This window comes from Acanthisitta chloris, unplaced genomic scaffold (genome assembly GCF_000695815.1).
Source record: "Acanthisitta chloris isolate BGI_N310 unplaced genomic scaffold, ASM69581v1 scaffold4203, whole genome shotgun sequence".
Classification (NCBI taxonomy): Eukaryota; Metazoa; Chordata; class Aves; order Passeriformes; family Acanthisittidae; genus Acanthisitta; species Acanthisitta chloris.
The window spans coordinates 20,900-36,102 of NW_008663086.1; the positions used below are offsets into that span (position 1 = coordinate 20,900).

Sequence of the window (15,203 nt, forward strand, 5' to 3'; positions counted from 1 at the left end):
AGACACCTGGGCAGGTGGGACACTTCTCACAGGTCTCTCCAAAAGCCCCTGGTTCGGTGCACTGACACTTCCCACAGACACAGGTGCCCCTGCCGCTGCACATCTGCCCATCACTGGAAACACAGCTGTCCGTCTCAGTGGAGCAGTTGCAGTTGTCCCCGATGTAACCGGTGTGGCACTTGCACTCCCCACAGTGACACTCTCCATGGCCTGAAGGCAAGAGCAGGGCAGAAGGATCAGCAACGTCCTGAGACAGCAATGGGGGCTGCGGTTGCCCCTGCACAGGAGGGACCAGCAGCCCAGCAGGAAAAGCTGCCAGCAAGACATTATTGGGCAGAGTAACAAACAGATGCTGATGGGAAACATCTAGATATCAAATTAATGTCTAGATTTAGCAGCAAAAATACCTACTCACTGTTCTTATAGCTTCCCTCTCTAGTCACTCAAAACAAAAGGGCACCTCTTCCGTCCTAGTTTTGTATGAAGTAATCTCTTCTTTCTCTGTTTACATCAAGAAACATAGACATAGGAACGGAGCAGTGCTTCCTTGCTGGTTTTGAACCCAGAGTTTAGCAGCAAAAAGCCTAGCAGGTCACCCACTTCATAAGGTCTTTCCTACCCTTCTTTCCTAACAGCTTTACCTAAGAAGTTTTCCCAAAAATCTTAAAAAAAGTTGAGTTAACAAGCACCATCTCCTGTGTCCAAATGAGGCCTCTGTGTCTAAGCCAGAGCCATGAAGGTTGCTGGGACCAGCTAAACTGGGAGTAGTTTGGGCCAGCTCACAGCAGAGATGGATAAAGAAACTGGTCCAGTAAGGGCACTCTTCTACTGAAGCATCCCCTTGCAACTACAGGGTTTAATGATGGGCTGAGAAAGTCAACAGGCTCCAAGGCTTTCAGTGTTGCTAAGTGAAGTGGTTTTCCACCAAGCAGCTGCTTTCAGAGAGGCATCCATCAGCTCACCGGAGAGACTGCTCAAATTCCTCATGGGTCTGTCCCTAGGAGAAGGGATGCCTTTGAAGGCATAGTTTATAGAGCTGAAGGGTTTGTATACAGTGCTCATCAGCAACCTAATTACAGCTCAGCCTTCCCGTTGGAAACAGCCTTAAGTGCCCCAGACATGATAAATTATATACACGCTCCTTTCATCAACACAAACCCACTGATCTCTCTGCCTCTCCTATCACGCCAAGATTACCAGAGAGGCTGTGGATTGTCAAGCTATATCCCTTGCCAGAAGTCACAGGAACACCTTCTGTTTTACTAGGCATCTCATATGTCCCAGCATATCACAAACTGCTTTCCTGCAGCTTCTTTTGCACTCCCACCATTTGTTTTGGATCCAGCCTGCAAATTCGAACATTACTAGACAGAGGAGATTATGTTTACAAGATCTCTAGAGGTGACCTCCTTCCCTGCCTACATCTGATGGAGATTAAAATCCCTTGCTCTGTTTGCCTTCATGATGAGAGCCTTGCCCTTTCTCCAGACACAGCTGTGCAGGCAGGTTTGGTTTTCCCCCTCCCTACAAAGCATCAGGTTCGAGCCCATGGGCACAGCTACATCCACAACCACAGCTGTTCAGGGTGCAGCTGCAGAGTGGGGACCCCCGTGACCTCCACTTCACAAGCAAACCAAGTGGGGTGTCTGGTTTTTATTCACAATTAATTCAGGTGTTTGGGCTGTCACACAGAGCAGGTTTGGTGCCTCCATGGAAATGCGTGTTTCCAAATTAGCCGTAAATCATGGTTTTGTTAAGTGGGCACTATTTCAGGGACTCCAAAGCAGCTGGCACTGGGAATTCATGTATATGGCATTTAGTAAATGTGCTCAGGCTTGAATTTGAGCTGTGAGGGCCAAGGGAAACAAGCCAATAGCATTCATACCACCCATGGTCCTGACCTGAGTGAGAGCCACACCACTGTTCTTGGGCAGAGTCACAGAGCCTCTGCAGCATCAGCCTTAGCTCAGTGCTCCTAGGACACCACAAAACCCAGCATAAGTGTGAATCCATTGGAAATCTGCCTCTGGACCATAAAATAGTTGAGTTTTTAAAGGCCTCAGTGTCAAGCGATAGGAGTCTAGAAAGATTGCACATCCCTTCCAGCCCCTGGCAGGCTGGAGATGGAGCCTGGAATGACTGTCCTGGGGAAGGGAAATGTCCATTTCCAAATGTATCCTATTAAACCACTGCAATTAGAAAACATAAGAAACAGCATCTTAAAGGAAGCTGGTTTGTTTTTTGAAGAGGATGAAGAAAAAGCTGTTCTGTATGAGGATGACTAAGTGTGGGGTGTGAGCTTGAAATTTAAAAACATGTTGACGTGTGTTTCCTGCCTTGGCCACACTGGCTCAATATGCAAGAATTCACTGGCAAATGTGCCAAGAGTGGGAATTTCCATCTTGACCTTTAATGGCAAAAATGTCACAATCTTCATTACCTGTGCATCAGCTTGAAAGAGTGGCCATTCCTGCAAGCACCATGAGCTCCACTCCTGGTGCTGTCCATCTCCAATACAGCTTGAAGACTGGAGAAATTCTATGAGTGGGAAACATTTATTTCTCATACAGGCACAACAAGATTTGTCCCACTTCTCAATATCTACCTGGAGCACTGGAGATAGGAATCCACTCCATCCTCTTGCTTGGGATACAACCTGAGAGGAGCTCCAGGGCAATGTGGCAGCAAATCTTCTGGTGGTGCTGACCCAGAGCTGAGGTTTGCAGAGTGGTACTCAATACACACATTTTACAGCAAAACATGCTGCACATTTCCAGTCCCAGCTCTCCCATGGTCCCACACATAGTGCTGATGTGGCTAAGCAGTCTCTGTGCCATCTAAGATCATCCCTACAGGAAGCCTTTCACCACTATGCCCGTGATGAACCTAGTTTCTCTTCCCAGTTTCATTTCCAAGATGGCAATGTGTCCTCAAGGAGGGTGTGTTTCAAAACACCTCTGCACCAGCAGCAGTCTTGTGGTGCAGGTCATCACCCTGGACTTTAACCCCCTTGAACCCTTCGAGTTTGCACATTCTCTCTTAGAGATGGTTTGTGAAGCCAAAATACATTAATTGTGTTCTCCAAAACTAACAAGAGATGTTTTCTTCTGTTTCCATCCTTGAAATGAGACAAGCTTAGAAGTTTAAAAATCCAGATCTAACTGGGAAATGAAATGCTCCCTTTGAATTTGATAACATACTTTCCAGCCAGCTCTTGATTGTTGAGGGGGTGCTAACATGAAACACATGTCAGGGAGGCTGCAGAAACACACTGAGAGTGTTGCAGAGGAGAGCAATACTTCTGCAGGAGAAGAGCAGTCCCCAGACTAAGTTTGGCTAGTTTGGGATCCATCAGGACAGGAGCCATGGGATGCACTGCTGCTTGGAGGCACCCTCTTCCCAAGGAGGCCTCCAAGATGGACTGAGACCTGCAAGTCCAACTGGTGCTTCTGTCTCTCTCCCTGCCCTGAAACACATCCCCATCCCCTTGCTCTGCCCGTCTGGGCTGCACATCTTGGGGTCATTCAGATGGCTTTTGGCAGGACATCCAACCATCCTCATTTCACCCCAGCCACCTCTGCTTCTCCCCCTCAGCTGCCCAACAGCATAAGAGTCACAGACCAGATCCCCACTGTGTTCATTCCAGCATGGCACAAACCTAGCTTGGCAGCCCCACACCAGCACTGAGGCTCATTGCTCTGGTCCCCAAGCTAGGGCCACTGCCAAATCAGAATAGCAGCTTCTGGCAGGAACTTCCAGCCTCTGACCCTGATTTCATCCCAGGCTTCCTGACAGCAGGCTGCAACCCTGCAGTGGCCAAGTGCTCAGTGGGACAACTCGTCTGCCCTCCATGACAACTGTCCGTCTTTTAGGAATTGCACCAAGAGGTCTGAAACTCAATGCATTAAAAGCTCTGTCACTAGGACTTCTGACAGAATGAGGTTTTCCTAAAGCCTCCTACTTCTGGGGACTACAAAGTTATAAAAAAATACCAGCTCTCTTTTGAAAGAAATAAAACATGATCCCAGCTTTTATGGAAGGGTAGAAAAGGTTTGAAAATAAACCCTCAATTTTCCTCACCTTCTAGAAAATGATATTGATGTGCCTACCATAGAATAAAAGAACATCCTCAGGATTTTTAAAGCCAATTTCTTGCTTTCTGAGCACTTGGGAGGGGGAAGATCATACTGTATTTTGTTCCCATTAAATCAAACCACCTATTTTTGTGCCTCTGAGGTCACATCCAGACTTTGGGTGAGGACCTCCAAAAGGCCACGCTTTTGTAATTCTTGGTTACTGGAACAACTGCTGTGAAATAGGGGGGGGAACCACAGGAGAAACCATTAAGAGAACTAAGTTATGGCAAGCAATTTCCAGATTCTCCTGTGTCATCCCTTTAACAAGCCTTGGCTGCTGGGCCCATCACCCGGAGGGTCCCAGTGCAGAAGCCACACATTGTTTGTACTCCTGACGGGTGGATGCACCAAAACAGCTGCTTATGAGAAGAAGTCAAACCCTGCTGACACAGGACACTGCTTGAGCATCACTTTTGTACCAGACCAGCCAACCTCTCAGCAAAAGTGCTGAACATCTGTGGGAGAGGCTCTGTGAATGGCACATTTTGAGTGGGAGGAGGAAGGGCAGAGGAAGAGGCTTTGAACACTTGGAAAATGTAGACATTTCCGTTTGGGAAAGGGCTACGGTAAGACACAGTGCCTGCTTAGGCAAATAAATCATCGACTTCCCTACTAATCTCTTTCCATGACTCAAAGCAGCCAGTGCTGCACTTCAAGAGGCCAGGCAAGGAGAGGCCAGGCAGCCTGCCTACAGCACAGCCCAGTCTGCAGCACTGCCAGATGGTCAGCACCGGTGGGGAGTCAGGGAGAGCTCGGGAAATTTTAAACAGGAGAGATGGGTTTAGGATCCATTCCCTGGGTCAAGACAGTCTGGCAGGGAAAGCAAGGGTGGCAGGTTGGCAGGAGCATCTCCAACCCCTGGAACTTACTGAGCCTAACAACCTCCTGGTGAAAAGGAGGCTACTATGTAAACACAGACAGATAAATGTCAAGGGTCCAAGGTTTCTGAGTAATCTGAAATTCATCCACCGACTGCCTCCATTCACACCAGAATGTGTGCTTGCCCACACTCATCTATCCACAATGCAATATTGAAGCAATGAAACAAACACTAAGAGGCTAGTAAGAAGTAAATAGTGCTTTTCTGTATATTATTTACACCAGACACCATGGATCTGTGCATCTTCCCACTGCAATGGATATTTATATCCTGAAGCAAAGGGGTTGGCCAAGAATTGTCAAGGCTTTAAATAAGCCTTTATTTCAGTCCTAGTGCTGGGTGAGTTCACCAGTCATCAAAAATAGCATCCAAGATGCAGACTAATGAAACCAAAAGGTGAAAGAATAAATACAAGCTTGAGCTGCTAATTCAGCCACGGGTACCACAAGCTCAATCAAAAAAAAAAACCCAAAAAAACTTCAGCACCCCAATTTCTCACTCACTTGAGAATTTCTAGGTTAAATGAGAATTGGGCTGAGAAGACAGGGTTTTGGAAACTGCTGTCTCATGAAGGCAGCTGAAAGCAATCCAGGGCAGACGGATTTCCTGTGGCAGCCCTGGCCAGCCTTTCCTCATTTTCCTTCTCTCTTCTACAGGAGGGGAGCTGAAACACAACCACGAGATACAGCTGATGATCCACCAGAAAGCCAAAATGGGCAGCAAGGAGTCATTTCCTGAAAGAGATCTAAAGCTGCATTGCATTTCTTAAAATAAAGCCTTCCTTTTTCTTTCCTTTTTTTTTAAAGTACGTTCAGCACTCCACGAATCTCTTGACTTCTACTTACGTTAGCGCCTCAGCCAAGCCTGCCACACGTGGCCTTTTGGATGGAGATCCAGAGCTGGGAATTGGAGATTTTAGGTCCTGCTGCCAGCTGTTACCAATGCAGGGAGAGAGATGGGGCAAAGGCTGCTGCCAGATCCTCCCGGAGACACAGTGTTTCATCTTGAGTGGGGGCAATGGGGATGAGTGTGCCAGTTTTCTTGGAACTGTGGGTCCAAATACCATCCCACCACATTAGGCACATGCTCATCCTTGGCTTTGTCACCCCTTAAATACAGAAGGTACTGCAGGAACTGCTAACATATTATTCCTTAAGCCAGATCAGGATGTACGGGGTCTGTGTGTTTTCTTCCCTCTCCTCTGTTTCCCTCCAAACCTCTAACTCAAAAAGGGCCACTGTCCTTTTCTATAAGCCTCCAAGAAGGTCTTTATTGGGTTTCCCATAGGAAGCACTAACACTTCTCCCACAGCACAGCTCTTGTCTCCAGCCACCTCTCCAGCCTCCCAACAGATGAGACTTGCTCATAGGCAAAACCTCCCTGGATGCAGCTCTCCCTGTTTCCTTTCTCCCGAAAAATCTGACAAATAAAACTGTCTGAAGAAAAAACATATCCACTTGACTCTCCCACCCTGCCCAGACATCACCAACACCCATGGGTCCAGAACCAGGAACTTCTCTTCCACTTGCATACTTCTTGGCCCATCTCTGCTCAGGTCTGCTTATATAACCCTGCATTTAGCCTTCAGCTTTTGTCACTGTGAAGGCTCTGGAAGATTTAGAAACATGAGGGCATACATGGTAACTATGCAGTTAGCTGAATGATAAAGGGGTTGAGAAAAGCTAGAGTGCTGCAACCCTTCCACCAATATATGGTGCCTCCAGGAAGGAAAAGCTTCATTCTCCCACTCTGATGCCTGAGCAGACTCCTAGCAGTTCCTGCTACCCAAAAAAACCCTCCAGATATGTTCTTAAAATAAAACTTGGCTCCAAAACAAAGCTGCATGATCCCAAATCCCTGAACTCCATGAACAAATTGTATGGTTCAGGTCCATCCTTCAAATCAAAACCAGGCTAATTCTCACCCTGCCAAAACCCAAGTGAGCTGAATGTCCTTTCAGCTGGGCCTTGTTGAGAGGGCTCTGGAGCAGAGTGGGATTCTTTCTCTGCAAAATGCAGTGTCATGGGAGCCTTACCCAGCTCTGTGTTTGGATGCAAACACATAATCTGGTGCAAGTTCACCAAAGGTCCATGGTTTTGGAACAAATTTCTCCCTTCCCAAAGTAGCTGGAAGAAGTCAGAATATCATAACAATAAGACCAAAAATAAGGAGAAAGAATGAACCCATAGCCTGTGCTGCACTTCCTTTTCAGGTCAATTATTTAAATTCAGTTTTTAAAACCAAACTGAGCAAAATTCACAGGTTGTCAGTGGATGTCAACCAGAAATGCAGAGACACAATTTCACTCACCTGCTGGTTTCAGGCTTTCATGTGCCTCTAAAACCCAAATAGCACAACCCACATGCTGTGCCACTTTAAGAGCAGAGACCCACAGACCAGCTCTGGCTCCCATAAAGACATCAAAGACGTCACTTCTGTATTCTTTAATTCTGCCTGGGCATTTAATGCCTCATTAGCATGCATTAAGGCATGCAAAAGGTCTGCTCAAGGACAAGGAGAAACCCCAGTGAAAAGAGGCAGGAACAGCAGTGCTCTGTGCGCGTTGGTCCTCGAGGAGCTGCTGCCAGATTTGGGGAAAGCTGCAAGACTTGGAGAGCAATGAGAGCCCAGGCAAGGGGAAAAGAGGACTAAGAAAGGGCAGCTTTGCCCTTTCGTGCCAGGAATGGAAACTCTGGCAAAGCAGTACTTGATACGCTGAAGAGACGAAGTCCAACTCAGTTGCTGTTTCAGCATGAAAGACCAACACAAACCCTTGGTGTGAGCAAGGTGGCACAGGCAGGGTATGGCTGCTGCCAGGAACACCAAAGAAGGTGAGGAATAAACACAGCGCTGAGCATAAAACACAAATGGAAGTATCATTTGTGTTCCTGTGTGAAATACATGCAAAAATCAAAATGTCTCAAGTTGGAAGGGACCCATAAGGACTGAAGAGCCAAACTGCTAAATAATCAGTAATATTTAACAGGCAACAATAATGCTAGTGCCTGGTGGTGTAATACCTAATACTGCACATATTTATTGTGAAAGAAATCCAGAGAAGCATATACATTGAGCACAGAGCATTCTAGCTAAGAACTATCCACCTGCACTGACCCACAGCCACCTCTGACCTGAAACTCAGCATGGGATGTTGCTAGCAGCACAATTAGAGGGGTGACCAGGCATTTTCATGTTGCAGCTGCAAGAACTGGCCATGCTTTTGCAGGTCACAGGCAGCTGATGAAGATCACCCCATGCAGTTTGCCCCAGCTCAAAGGCCATTTGAACTCTTTGGGATCTTCAGCCTTTTGAACAGGATGGGGATGCACAAGCTCTCAGAGGACAGCAACACATGTCTCAGGATGAAAAGAGAACAGAAACCAGGTTAAAGTGGAAAAAAATAAATTTGGAGAAGAAGCAGAGGAGAGAGATTGGGGAAGGATGGAAGTGATGTCTTGGGGGGAAGTGGCAGGGGGGGTTAACAAGGACAGAAAATGTGATGAAACACATGCACTGACTCAGTCCCATGTTCCTCCAAAAGGCCACCGAGGATCTGTGTGCCAGACTTCATGAGGGTGAAATTTGGAATGTGAATACCTCCCACCCAGCTCTCAACCCTTCTTTGCACTGGGGCTATGAGCCACAGCTCTACAAGATGAGCACAGCCAGAAACCTGTGGGACACCCTGCTGAATTTGGTAGCTTAGGGCAGAGAGACCTCAAAGCGACCTGCAAAGAGTGAAGCAGCTGTTAGAGGTGAGAGGTGAAAGGTTGGCTGCACAGACACCAGCAAGATGGCATTAAGGACAGGTCCCTTCCCAGGCAGTGGTTTATGGGGTGCCCATCTCTCTCAGCTTAAAGCTGCCTGAGCCAAAGCCCATCCATGCAACTCAGAGACGTTTGTGTTTTAAATCAGCAGAGGCTGTTTTAAATAAAAGTACTCCCTGGCTTCTCTGTTACAAATGACAAGCAATTCATTTACATGTGGTGACAGGTACCAACAGTCAGGTTAGCAGTAACACACCAACAAGGTGCAAATGCCCCCGTTTCCTTGCTGCACTACAGCCCTCCTAAACAACAGCAGTTGATGCTCAGAAACCCTTTGCTTGCAAGGAAAAGTCAAACACTGACTGAAAAATGCTACTGCCAGCTGGCCATTCACACAGCTCTTGGGTGGAATCTCTCTCCACCCTTTCAAATTATCTGGGAGCTCTGTGGTGGGCAGTCCTACTGCCCATCACAGAAGGTGCCATCCCAGCACAGGGTACGATGCAAGCCTGGGGCACCACAGGCTGTGCACAGTGAGTATGTGCATCCTGTACACGTCCCTGTAATTTCTCCTCCTCTTCACACTGTGTAAAGAGCGGAGAGTTTCTCAATGACACTCTCCACTAAAGGCTGAGAGGTTTCAAGTGTTGCTCTCAGAGCTCACTGCCATGTGGCCAGGCATGGCCAGACTCACCCTTTTGGGAAGGCACCGTAGAAAGCAGCCCAGGTTGACCCCAGGGCTCAGACACCAGCTCTTGTCACCAGAACAAGACCTAAATGCCAACATTCCACACGTGTCAGCAGCAGCAGGCGCCTCCACTGTTCCTTCCTCACCTGCAGAAATGTTTTCCAAATCACTGCTTGAGCAATCATGCTCTGCAGCCCCAAAATGTTGCAATGGCATGGCAGCCCCACGCTCTGCAGGAGGCCAAGTAGGAATGCAGGAATACCAGCAGCTGACATCAGAAAAGATCTGGTTTATACAAACACACTTTAAAAAAATAAATTAAAAAGCACAGCACTTTTCCTGATTTGGATCTTAGATGTCCTGCAGCCAAATGATATTAGACACACAGACAAACAGCATCTGCAGGGAGTTTGTAAGCAGGGTGAGAGCAGCTTGGTCTGGGTGGGATGAAGGTGAATTGAGTTGACTGCTCTTCCAGTTAATCTCCATCACAGTCCTCAGCCCTGCCTGCCCCAGCTGACCTGGACCTTACATTTCATTACACAGACCCATAGGGTGAGAGTAAATGTAGCTGACCTAAACCTTCCATTTCTTTGCACTAATCCATGTGATGAGAATAAGTGGAACATGCCCAGCTTTGCAGTTTAACCCTGAAAAAGGAAGAGGACAGCAGACGTACCCCATTTGATTAATTTCTTGTTAAATATTTACAGTCTATTCTTATTGGAGCCAAAATATTTCATAGGTGGAAGGGGATGTGACCTGGAGAAGGAACACCTTCCCAGCAGTGATGCTAGGCACAGGTGCTCTGGCCTCAGTTCCTCACTGCTATGGGACACAGCAAGTCATAAGTTTGTTTTTTCTTATTATTCAGGGGGATTATGTTTTATTTGTTTCTTCTCAGGCACACAGACATCTCGGGACAAGACCTTTGGCTGCACAGCTTCTACAGGTGATAAAAGCAAAGGCCAGATGGGAATGCAGCAAGGAGAAAGGTTTTTAGGAAGCCCTAGGACAAACATGCAGTCTGACTAAGTCTAGACCATATCTTAGAAGAGAGATGGTACCACAATGCTGTCTCTTTGTTACTTATTCTGCCATAAGGGTCCCTGGGCTATGCAGTAGCTTTGCAGGCAGGAGACCTCAAGATGCCTGAAACCAAGTTTGCTGGCTGCTAAGAAGGACCAATGGGCACCCTGTGCCCCACACAGCATGACAACACATGCATCTGTGTTTTCTAGTCCAGCCTCAGCTGCTTTTAAGCGTCCTGTCCCCTGACCCTGCTCTTTGGTGGGGAAAAGGGACACTCACAGTCCTACAACACCCTAATGGTATAGGGTTTTGGCTCAGAGGACTTTTCTAGGTTCTGCTCACCCCAAACCACCCTCCCATGCCCTGCAGCCCTGACAGCACAGGCAGCTGCTGACTGGCCCCCTGAGCCCCCCACCTGCTGCTAATGACTGGGACTACTTACAAAGCAACTGGTACTGTGAGGTTGTAGCACAGTGACCCAAACTGACACTGCATTCTCAGTCACCAAAAAAGCCTCAAATATGCTGGTAGATGTGTGATCCCCATCCTACTCCCACATGGGGAGCAGAGAGGGATTGATCTGCAGAGCAGCTGCCCCAGGGAGAGAGCTGCATGTTCCTGCACCTGCATGGCTCACAGCTGCACTAGCACTTAGCAATAGCCAAAGAATTATTTTTTACTTCCATATTTATATGCTCTTTTTGTCTCTCCCCTTCTGGTCCTTTTTTATTAGGCAGTGCTCAGATTCCATCTTTCTACACAAGCCAAATGATAAAAAGAAAGCCCAAATAAAAAACCTAAGATAACAAGACTTGAAGTGACTTAAAAGAAATTATTGCAGATGTCGTTTGGGATCTGTTCCTTATACTCTTTCTGCTGCAGAACACTCTCTTCCCTTCTGGCAGGGGTACATTTGCTTAATGCCACCTCGCTCTTGGCACTGTCACAGGCAGTGGGCACAGGCAAGTTCCACTTCCTTCTCAAACTACACTCAACCCATCACCTGCACCTCAGAGGTTAATAAATTGAATACTACCCATTTCTTTCTTAGCAGCAGCTTCTCGGAAAAGATTACCCAGTAGAAATGAAGAGAATTAAGACTAAAAAAATGCTGAGATTTTTTGTGTTTCTGAAAGATGTGGATCATGTTCATTCTCACATCTGAGCTTTCAGATGCACACCAGCATCCTCCATCCAAGCACTACCACTGGGCAGGTGAATAATAACTATATGTGGAGTATATTTCCATAAGACAGATACAGTGATTTATCTAATAACAGACCCCACCAGAAACCCCATGGTGGAGATACCAGTGGTGCCATCAAATCCAAGTGCTACTTTCAAAGCACAGGGCTCTGATGCACAACCAGAAACTGGGGGCACTGGCATTGATGCTATGTCCCACCAGACATCCTCAAACACAGCACTGTTACATGCTGTTAAGGTGCCTGGGACAGGGAACACCAAAAACAAATTGCAGAAGCGCAAACGAGAATTCTAATTTGAGGCTGTGTAAAAACAAACAGAAATGCCTTATTTGCCTGAGCCTTAAGTACAGGCTAAAACCTCCCTGTGCTTCCCCATTTACTAAAACCAAGAGAGGAAGCATTTGGAAGTAAATACTGAGGAGCTGTACATGCTCAGCAGTTTTTGAAGTGGTTTCCACAGGGCAGCTGGAGGCACATTGCACATCAGCTTGACTATTCTCTTCAAATTAAACCCCAGATTTTCAATGAGCTGTTGCTTCCCACATCCCATCTCCGAAGTGGTTCTGGCACTTGCATGTACTTGTAAATTTGACACCTGATGCTTTATTGCTGACCTGAGTTTTTTGTGTCACTGGAAGACCTGTGCCAGCAAGTGAGGCCAGGCTCCAGCTTCTGTGCTCCAAGGCATCAACATCAGGCTATGCTTTAGCCAGCCGTGATCTTTAGACCGTAACCAGATAAGATGCTCATAGCTGCATACAAACTAGAGAGAGGTTGCAGGGCTTGATATAAACCTGCAAAGTGTTTATAAATCTGATTTATTATCTAATTCTATAAAAATGAAGAAGAGAAACCACAAAAGACCTGATCCCACAAAGTTCCTGTGTTGCTCAGGCAGTATGGTTATTTGGGATGAGCTTCTTTGTGTTTTAGGGGGAGGAATGGCTGCAGCATCACAAGTGCTCTTCACTTACATCTCATTAGTGATGTGCCTGTGCATAACAGAGTCCTGGGCTGAAGAGTATACAAATGACATCTTCACAGGGAGCTGGGCAACAGTGGTGATGGGTAAGGGAAATTTCTCTAGAGACACCATGATGCCGTATTACTCTCCATCCCCCCATGCAAGAAAAAAATGGGATTGGAGCACTAAAACTAATGAAGCTTGGCCTCCAGCAAGCCAGTCTCTCTTCATTAGAGGCAAACATGTGATGCCCTCTCTGGGGCCTCTCCTCCCTCTTGCCACCTAGTTTTATGGGACCTTCAGGAATGCAATTAGTGCAGAGATGTTTCCTCCTTTGTCAAACTGTCTGGCAGGCAGCCAAGCAGTTCACAAGCCTCTGGGCTGTGCAGCCAGCTGCCCCTTCCCCAGTCCAGCTGCAGGCAGCAAGGCTTTCAGCCCCTCTCCCACAGCCACCCACATTTCAGAGTAGAGAGGCCAGAGTGACATTCCAGAGGTCTTGATGCAAAAAGGCAACTTCTCTGTCCAAAGAAAAACTGTGAGCAAAGCATCCAAGGGTTCAGGAGGTGACTGTGCTTTGTCAGAGCACAGTGCTGTGGATAACCCAGTTGCACTTCTTTTGGAAGAACAGAGCACTTGTGCAAGCCATCCCCCCATGGCCCTTCCAGGAGCCATATTAATGGCTTGAAACAGCTACTCTGGAGCTGTTAACTCGACTGGGAAGCAGCAGAACAAATACAACTTATTAGTGACTAAGTGGCAGTGACTAAGAGTTGGATGCAACTTGAATCAACATTTACAACATCATAAATGGCTCCTTTTCCTACCTGCCTTACAGATGCAGGAGGCACGTTAAACCTCCCACTAACAGAAATTAAATTTTTGCTTCTTCTTTGTATTATCTCCCACCCAGATCTGCTTCTCTACTTTGTGGGAGGAAGGAGGCTACAAAAGGACAGGAGCCATAGGCAGCACTGTCTGCAGGCATCTCTCCTCTCAAATGCTGACAAAATGAGGTGCCAATATTTATAAATGGACACAGGAATGAAAATGCTTTGGCTGGCCAAAGGATCGAATACCAAGAAACTAGTTCATTTCAGAGTATTTCAACCCTGCTCTGGCTTTCATCAGGAATACAGGATGTCTGAGCATAATATGCCACGCATCCCTGTGCCATGGCAGTGACTGGATGGGGACAGCTCTGCTATGGATCATAAAAGGAAGAAATGCCCAGGCTGGCTGGCAATGGGCTCACAGAGCTTCTGAGCTGAGGTATGTGAAACCCACAGCCACATATGTGCAAAGCCATTTGCATCAGTGGATTTTCACTCCTCAGCTCAGAAAACTGTGCTTTCCTTCTCGTGATCCCCCAAACATTGGGTCAGGTTGAACTGGCTGCTTTCCTACCAGCTCTGTCCAGGATGGACACTCAGAGGTGCATGATACCATCTTGTTCAGCATCCTGGGCAGTTGTAAATGTATTTGACTGGGACACCACAGCCTGTGCATTAAAACTAAGGATGGGTTCCTTTGGGGTGAAAACGCTGTTCAAAATACAGTCATCAGAAATGCACTGAGAGGCATTAAGTGCCTTCTATGCCACCAGAGGACTCAGAGTATAAATAAAACCTTTGACAACAGTGATGAGTTCCCCTCACGAGTCCAAGCCAAGAAACTCCCAAACAAGGACAGAGACAACAATGATCCGCAGCAAAACAGCTCCCTACATGTCACTTTTTTTGGTTTCTGCATTAGCTAAAACCTGATAGTCTCCCCTTACAGTGGGATTCAGTTTGCAAGAGTGGTGGGCACCAAGATGTCAGAGCCTTTCAGGGACAGACATTGTACCCAGGAAAAGACAGAGTGAGGGCAGGGTGTCATTTCACTCCCTCGAAGGAACAAAAGCAGCAACTGGACACCATGGAACTGCCCTGGGAGTCATTCTGCCCCAAAGGCATCCCCCAAAATCTCATGGTTGCCAAGTCTACAAGTGCTGGTGGACAGATGTTCAGTGCTGACATAAAATGAAGGCCTCAGAGATGCTTGTGTAGCAGAGGGCTGTTTGTTCAGGGCAGCTTTATGCACAGCTCAGACACTATTGGTGGGCTGGTGAAATCCTAAGCCTCTTGGGCTGACAAAACCGCCTCAAAATGTTATGTCATTAGCACAGCACTTGCTACAGCTCAGATTTAGCATCATAACTACGGGAGTTTAAAGAAAATTAAAGAAAGAAAAATAAAGCCAACAAACTAACAGCAACAGAAATATCAGGAGGCATAGAGAACCACCCCATGCAGCCATGCCAGAATCCATCCCATCCCTGGAGCAAAGAGGCTGCTTGGCCTCAGCCTACTCTTTGTTTTCTTTCATAGCTATAAAAAGGACTTTCAAATGACTTTAAAAAACTTTGGCAAATCCCAAACCAGCTATGTTGCTCGTCCCAGCACCAGACACCCTCCACAGGGACAGAAGAAAGCAGGTGCAACAGAAGACACTCAACTTACTTTCCTGTGGAGCAGCAGAGCTCTGGC

The 15,203-nt window shown here is 47.0% G+C and overlaps 1 protein-coding gene across 1 annotated transcript in view; it reads right to left on the bottom strand.

Annotated features, from left to right (window-relative positions):
- The window catches only part of ITGB5 (integrin, beta 5), a gene marked incomplete at its 5' end in the record, with an annotated part of 55,185 nt that overhangs the window by 6,935 nt on the left and 33,047 nt on the right, over positions 1-15,203 (bottom strand). The window contains one exon of the mRNA XM_009070847.1: positions 5-210. Coding sequence (XP_009069095.1) covers positions 5-210 — 206 coding nt within the window. The remainder of the gene's footprint in view (positions 1-4; positions 211-15,203) is intronic.